Source organism: Cariama cristata, unplaced genomic scaffold (assembly GCF_000690535.1).
Source record: "Cariama cristata isolate BGI_N322 unplaced genomic scaffold, ASM69053v1 scaffold6728, whole genome shotgun sequence".
Taxonomy (NCBI): domain Eukaryota; kingdom Metazoa; phylum Chordata; class Aves; order Cariamiformes; family Cariamidae; genus Cariama; species Cariama cristata.
In genome coordinates this window covers 50730-58823 of record NW_009632767.1, presented here as the reverse complement: position 1 = coordinate 58823, position 8094 = coordinate 50730, and the positions used below count along the sequence as shown (strand labels likewise).

At 44.8% G+C, this 8094-nt stretch overlaps 1 protein-coding gene across 6 annotated transcripts in view; it reads right to left on the bottom strand.

The window, feature by feature from the left end:
• Positions 1-575: 575 nt before the first annotated feature.
• TNNT3 (troponin T type 3 (skeletal, fast)) overlaps positions 576-8094 on the bottom strand; it is a 31657-nt gene continuing 24138 nt past the window's right edge. For 3 of the 6 annotated variants that reach the window (XM_009706487.1, XM_009706489.1, XM_009706491.1), the window contains 5 exons: positions 7774-7887; positions 7460-7569; positions 6559-6649; positions 5823-5863; positions 577-976 (listed from right to left, as the gene is read on the bottom strand). In XM_009706487.1, the coding sequence (XP_009704789.1) occupies positions 928-976; positions 5823-5863; positions 6559-6649; positions 7460-7569; positions 7774-7887 (405 nt within the window). In that variant the 3' untranslated portion in view covers positions 577-927. Of the gene's footprint in view, positions 977-3482; positions 3524-5822; positions 5864-6558; positions 6650-7459; positions 7570-7773; positions 7888-8094 lie in introns of all 6 variants that reach the window. The other 3 variants (XM_009706486.1, XM_009706490.1, XM_009706485.1) reach the window with 2 other exon arrangements.

The following is an 8094-nucleotide window of genomic DNA, read 5'->3' as shown; positions in this document are numbered from 1 at the left end:
CCTCGTGGACTTCCCTCCAACAGGGCATTTCAAGGGTTGGCAGAGACAAGAGGCCCTGCAGACTAGCTCACATCCCAAATTTAGTAACAGCCATTTGTGTTTTGACATCTACACTGAATTAACCAAGTAATTCACACCTCAGTATTGAGCTTTAATATTATATGTAGGTTAACGGCCTCAATAAAGATTTTAATGTAATATTTGAATGAATCATTCTCTAGGTGCTTTGTCTGCATTTAAGAAATGCTGTATGCTGAAAACTACCACTTCTATGGATGTGTTCCTTTATTCCCGATTTTTGATTCCCTTCATCACTCAAACTTTTAAGTCCATTTCAACTACATTTGGCATCCAGATTCAGAGCTCCCCCAGAACAGTCAACTTTTGTTACCTGCCTGTATGGTGGCTGTAAAACAGGCTGCCTAGTCCTGGGTCTTTCTTGATGATACTGGGCCTCGTTCCCAGTTGTAGAGCTGGATCAAATGATGTTAAATAAGGATTTGGACCAACCCCCAAATCCTTGCAAAATGGGATGCCATTAAATAAAGTGTGAAACACCATTCCAGAGGGCTGTCATTGGAGTAGGTACTGGTCGTGCTTTATTTACAAAATCCAGAGATTTGTACACAGCAATCTATAGGACAGCATAGGGCTGGTATCAGGAGGGTAAAGGAGACGCTCCGCAGGAATTGAAGATGCCAGCAAGGAGTGATCTCAGTTCCACAGGGAACCTGCTTCCTTTTGACTGAGGAAGCCGCCAGACCCCTCCAGGAAGAAAAAGAAGAAAAGCAGCAGCAATAGCCAACCCAGGCTGATGTTGCAATTTTCATTATAGTTGAGGCATGGTAACACAAGTGATTGGTGAAGGAAGAAAGAGGAGACCAGCAGGGTTTCAGCACGCCACTAAGGGCCATCCTGCCTGGTTCTTTACTTCCAGCGCCCGCCAACCTTGCCCTTGACTCCTGCCTTCTTGCTGCTACAATACAAAAGGAAAAAAAAACATGTCAGCATGATGGGAGCAGTGGGGTTCTGTGACCACTGTGCATTTCTGACTCTTAGATTAGGTTCAAGCTGCTTTCACTTCTCACATGTTGGGCACACCTGCCATAGAGCACATCCTGAGAAAAATATTGTCGATATTGCAGAAAGAGATTCCTCCTCTTAATGAAAGGCCAGGATGTGCATGTCTGAAAGAGGTAGACCCTTCCAGATTCCTGCATTATCGGGACAGAAGTCCACGTGATCTCAAAACTAAATGACAGGCCTATCCAGCCACAGATTTGCTGTTTCCTGAATTCAAATCTGCTGTGACCTGGATTTTAGGTTTAGAGCTGTTTCTGGAGAAAATTTCCTCATTATCAGGGAGCTCTGGTCAAATTCCCCAGATGCTTTAATCATCTGGTAGTAGAGGCAAAAAGCTGAGCAATAATTTAAATACAACTAAGAATTGCTTTGCTCTGACAAAGGCAGAGTGGCTTCTTCCTTATAGCATGAGAGCAAGAGCCTCCAAAACACTCCAAACAACTTTTTAGGCCTCCCCTCCTATCAGTATCCATGTCTTGCTCGTGATGTGTGTGGGAGCAGTCCAGCTACACTCCCCACGCAAAGCACATGAGGCAAACTCTCTCCAAATAGTATCTTCTTGCACACAGAAGGGCAATCCTACATGCAAGCCACTTACCTTCTGACTGAGAAGCAAGCACGCCTGGAGTCAGAGAGGGGCCAGGCATGAAGTTAGTCGAGTTAGATTCTGCACTGGCTCCCGTAGGCAGCACCGTGGCTTTTGGGACTCGGCATACCACCAAACCTTTCCATCTCACACACATGATGATGAGGCTGCTTCTTGAACCAAAGCACATGCAAACTGGGGGCAGCTCTTTGACATGGCAGAGCATGGGGTTGAGGGCCAAGCAGAAGGTGGTAGGGCCTTGCTATCTACAGAGAGACCTTCTTCAGAACCACTGTTCCTCCAGGGAGCAGGAAAAAATGTGGATGACACATCTGGGGGGATTTTTGTGGTGCTGCCCCATGGATTGGTTCAAGAGCACTAGCCGTATTTACAGAAGGATGTAACAGTGACACAGACGTACACATAGTGGATACTTTACCTTTTGACCAAGTTAGACTCGGTCTATTTGAAAAATTGTCATTTCACATGAGAGAGAGCAGAGTGTTTTCTGCTTATCTTAAATTCATCTCAGTGTCCCTTTTGTCAGTCTTTCTGCAGGTTCAAAACCCAGTATGGGAACTGCATAGCTCCTCAAACGAAGGCAGAGTCCTTTTATCTCCACAAGCGCCTGTGATGTTTGATGTCATGCCTAACCTTTAGAGTGTGCTTAAGGAGACTTAATAAAGTCTGAAGGAAAAGGATCACTTGATCCTTGTATAACGCATTAGCAGGCATTGCTTTGGAATGATACAGTCTAGCGCGGATAGAAATTTAAGTACAGAGAAATCTCACGAGCTGTGGGCTTCTCAGTGCAACCTTTTCAAATGATGTCCCAAGAGAGTATCATGTCTTTTGGGGGAACAAGCATGCAGTAATGGTACAGGCTGTTGTGGGTGGTGCAGTAGTGCCCCTCAGAAGAACAGCAACACCCAGACAAACCATGGCATCCTTCTGCAGCTGCACATTCTCCTCAGGTTTATCAGCCTACAGCTCTGTATAGAAAATATCATGGGAAGGTCAAGCCTTATGTTTGGCATCTACAGGCAACTGAGCCCCCAGTGCTACATTCATCTGATAAGGCAGGGTGGCTTGGGGAAGTGGAAAGGCAGTTTCTGGTCACTCCTGTCATCCAAAGATGTCACCAAAGACCACCACTTCATTCTTGGCATAACTTTGCTAAGAAGTTACAGAAGCACAGTGAAGATCAAATCCCACCACTGGAGAGCTCTCTTCCCTTGCTTCCCTGCATCTCCTTCTCTTTGTCTGTTAGCTTTCTACATGCCCTAGGCCCCAGGCTTTGTCTGGCCCTGGTCTCTCATAAGGTCACTGTAAAAACCTAGAATAGTTAAAGATATGACTCAAAAAAATCTAACGAAATAGAAGTCTTGTGGGAAAGGAAGGTGGGAGAGAGATGATGAGTGAAAAGAACTCACAACAGTAATCCCGTGTTAGTTTTGTTACACACCATTCCTTATAATCTTAGCAACCAGTTGTTTACCCTCATAAACAAGGGTTGTGTTCCCTCAAGTATTCAAAGCACCTCAGACAGGTGTTTGAAAACCCCAGCAATAAGCAGATGGAAGTTTGGCAGACATGGTGTGAAGAAATATGATTTTTTTCTTGTTAGCTGTTACATTCACTTCAGTTTCCCCTTCATTTTCTCAGTGTGAGGCAGGATGGGAGTTGCCCTTCCACATCTCTGGCCTCATTTCATTGCAAGAAGAAAATGTTGGTGTTGAGACTGAAGCAACTGCTTTGAACACTGAGACGATATCCCCAAGCCAGGACTTAGGAAGGGGATATAGGTACTTACTGCTTCTGAGCCTGATCGATCCGGTTCCTGAGGGTGACAATCTGCAAACAACATACATGACCAGGGTTTTTAGAGATAGAGAAACCTTATTCCCTCATGGAGAGGGGACTTTTACCTGCTGCAGTGCTGAAAACAGATGCCTATGGTAGGGATTAATACTTTCTTTGAAATAAAAGCTCACCCTTGCTTGAAGGAGAGAAATGTTGCTCCTTGGCAATAAATCTGCAAGCCAATTTCACGTGTCAAAGGAAAGAAGAGCTAGAATTTTATAATCCTTTTTAGAAGAGTTCCTACATACACCAGTTAATCTCCTATGTGCTCACACGTCAAACTGCAGGCAAGTGAACCAGAATGAATGTGACCCTGGCCAGCTGGAAAGCTCTCAGATGGCTCCATCACCTGTATGTGTCAACCTCACCTTCTCAGTCTTCCCCTGCTCCTACACATTAGGAAGTATGTAAGCTCAAAGAGCTTCAGCGGTCTTTGAATGGGGACCTCAAGAATGGAAGGTGGATGTCACATTCTGCTGGGGTACCTTTGCTGGTTGGCAGAGCAGGAGGTGAGGAGCTTGCAGCAGTCACCACCTTCCCAGCCACTCACCTAATAAGAAACAATGACTTTTGAAGGGGCTGAAGAAGACAATATTTAAGGAGAGCTTCAGCAACCACAGAGGAAAAGGTTAAAGTGAGGGCTCTGAAGACCTTCCCAAGCTCGGCTGATGACTGCAAGCTACTAGAAAGCCCGTCATACAAGACGGAGCATCTCTTTGTTTAGCCATGGCTACACTGCGTATTTCAACCTGATGCATGGGAAAGCAAACACCTACCTTGCACAGGATGAGTTCCTTATGGCCTGACTTAGCACCTCAGTCCTGGTCCATAGCCCTGGACTCACTACAGAAATCCTGGGACTCTTCCAGCTCAGGTACCGGAAAAGCCAACAAGAACTAGGGTGTGATAGAGAGCCCTCTTTTGCCCCTTCACCTTCTGATTTGTAATTGAGTCAGGGTTCTACCTAGATTTCCTGGAAAAATGCATTTGCCAAGACATATGCTTCGCTTCTGCTTTTGGTGTAATTCAAAATTCTCCACTGGCTCTGCAGGTCCAAGAAGTGATGACCCAACATTTGAATATTTAAAGTAGCACTTGACATTGTCCGTGTGCAAAACAAGAAAAACAAAAGTCATACATTTGGGGTGGCCCAACAACCAGTATTTCCTGGCTCGTGTCTTTCCGTGGCAAACAGAAACAAAATAAGAGACTGAAACGTTAGTGGTAACAGGACAACACAAGGAAGGAAAGACAGCAGATCGCCTGCTTTTGTACTTACTCATGGAAGTTTTAATATCCGCCGCAGCAGTTTAAATGATTTTTTGCAACCGAGTATTTTTCCCAAGCGTGGATGAGAACCAGCTGTCTTCAGTTGGGCCCAAGGACTTAAGACTTACCTTCAGTGATAACCTTGTGACAGTGACTATAACACTCACTCTCCAATGAAGCGCCAAAGAGCAGCAGACACCAGAGCTAAAGAACAGCTCTGCTCCTGTGTGTCCCAGTTCCTTCCTTTGTCTCTCCCTTACATTCTTGCTTGTGTCTCCTTTATTCCCTTTGCTGTTTTCTCTTACCGTTCTCCTCACTTTTTTTCCTGCTATCATCTTCCCTTTGTTCTTCCACTTTTCTTCTCCCATCTCAGCTGTGCATTTTTCTTCTACTTTGTTCATTCTTTCTTTCTCTCCTTGCTTTTCAGCAGCAGCCACCCATCTCTTTGTTTATGCAGAGGTTTCATTACCATAACATGTACATCTCCCCTGGCACTGCCTTAATTCCTGTTTTTCCACACCTGGTTGACCTGTTACCCTTCAGCTCGCCCTCTCCAATATTTTGGATCTGGATAAGCACGTGCCACAAGGTGGAGAATCTTTCCAAACCCGATACCATTCTTTTCTGTGAAGTCCAAGCTATTACATATGCATCCCTAAGTTTCTGCATGTATCCCAGGTGCATCAGGGTGACTGCCCCACGCACACAATACCAGAGATTTGGATAGGGAATTATTTTAGAGATGGTCTGAGTGGGTTGCATGCTCAGTTCTTTAGCCACATCCCTGTTGGACCCCGACTCTTTTCCTAAATTACTGCTTCATTTCTTTTTAAAGAATGGAAAGGGAGAGAAAAAGGAAGTGAAGGGAGAGACACAAGTTCCAGTTTTCTCTTTTCTCTCTGCATTTGGAGCCAAGTGCCAGATTCTGTCTGGCACCTGGCCTCTGACCATGCGCCAGGCTCATGCATTTCATAGCCTTTGCTGCTGCTGTTTGTTACACAGGCAAGTTCATTGTACTTACAACTTGGAAAGCTCCTCCACCCTGCAACGCATTGTTACAATCTAAGAGAGATTGAGATAGTTACGTTGGTGTTGCTCATTCCCTGTCAGCATCTGTCTGTCTGATTGGGAATTAAAAGGAGAGCAAGACAGAGAGATCCAGTAGGATTTCTCAGCCAGTGAAACCTGATGTAGGTGAGCGCAGCCCTGTCCTGTGGCTGTTTGTGAAGGTAACACATCCACTTTCTGTTACCATACGACACTTCAGCCAGATGCTCCTGTCTGGAGACAGTTTTCAGTGACTCCAGAGAGCTCAGTCCACAGGGAATCTGTCTGGGATGGGAATAAAACTTACATCGTTCAAGTGTGAAATTAAAGATGGATTTAAAAACATTATTTTGTAATGGAGATGAGTGAATTGAGAGTTATTGAATTTTCAGGCCACAGTTACTTATAGATAAACAAGAATGAACAAGATTTGTTTAGGCAGAGGGTGGAGAGTCCATTTTCCGTTGGGATTGCCTTTCCATGGGGCACTGAAAACCTTGAGTGTGGTCTATTCAATTTCAGCCTAAAATGTGAAATCTAGTCCAAGTATGTATGTTACGGGAATGCAGTTCCAGGTGTCTTGCTGCTTAAATATTGCAAAAGGGCATCAAAGACCCAAATGATGTCACCACATGGCTTTTGCCAGAGGAGTCATGGAGATTTTTACATTTTGGACCCAGCGCTATCAGCAAAATGGCTTCTCAACTCACCTCATATTTTTTCCTCTTGATCTGCTCTGTAAAGTCATACTTTTCAGTCTCCAGCTGGTATAACCAGTCCCACAGTTCCTTAGCCTTGTCCCTGGGTGTTTATGGGGAAAGGAAGATGGGAGAAACACATCACATCGCATATTTTCTACGGTTTTCACATCACTAGTAATGAGGCTTTTTACGTTCATTTAATGCAGTTCACACATCTTCCTGCAAACCCTTTCTGTTCTCTGAAAGCTACTTACCATTTTCAAGGTTACATTTTTCTCACATTCTCACCCAAGAACCTTTTAGACTTTCACTCTTGCATGTGTCGCACACTAATGTGTTTCCTATAGATTTAATTTTCCCCCTAACTCTTGATGAAAGAATCCAGGGGAATCAGACAAGAAAGAAGGAGGGCTCTGAAGGTCACCCAGATGAGCACAGCAGCTGCCATTGTGCGATCTCATCTGTTTCAGGGCTGAAGTGAGCCAACCTCATTTTTCAATCACATGTAAACTCCAATGTGTGGAGTCCAGACTGTCATCTGATGACTGCTCTGCACCAGAGCACGCAGCTCTAACTCACCCCTGGGAATGCTACAGATACCAATCTGTAGCTCTGTTCAACTAATCTCAGAGCTGGGTTTATACTTTGTACCCAGTCTTGTAAATGGCTAATCCTAATTAGCAGGAGAGGCTAAGGGAGCTATGCCAGGAGCATGGCTAGGTGGCTACCGAGCTGTTTCAACAATTCCCCACATCTCCATTTCCCCTCCGTTCTCCAGATAAAGGAAGGGCACAACTGATAAATTTCAAGGAAGGCCCTTTCCTCTACCTCAGTTTTTCACTAGAGAAGACTCCAGGACAGTAAAACCAAATTTCAGTGGATTACCAGTAAGTTAGGATAAGCATGTTACCTCAGCTTGTCTTCATTAAGGTGATCAATGTTCAAGGGCTTGCGCCTCTCTGCCAGGACCTTCTTCTTTGTCTCTCTCGCTGTTTGCTTCTTTCCTCTCTTCTGATCAGCCTGTTTTCAGAACACCAATTAACATCAGACTGCAGAAATTCAGCCTGAATGAAACGATTTCAGTGACAGAGCATGTAAGACAAGCTGCTAGGGATCCGGAAGAAGGAAAGTTGAGCTGTTTTCTCAACTTGTATTAAAGACTGTTCCCAGTCAACCCCATGGTTTAATGTTTCCATATTTCTTCCACCGATCCATGCTTTTTACCTTAGCCAGATAGCTGCTGTATGTGGCACCCATGGAGGACAGAGCCTTCTTCTTCTTCAGATCATCCTCAGCTTTTCTCTTGGCATCTTCTTCCTCTCTCCGTGCCTTTTCCTCCTGTGGAGTGTGACACACAGAAGCAAGTTACTCTAGGGGAGACTCACAGCCAGCCCAGTGTCACTGCAGGGAATGTGATCAGATAAGCACGTTGATAAGAATTGGCAACTCCTGTTTCCTGCCCTTGCTTCAAGAAGGTGGTCATTTCTTCTTCAGACGGAGAGAGGCAGAACCTGTAGTTTTTTCCTCTCTCTAGAGATCTCTTCC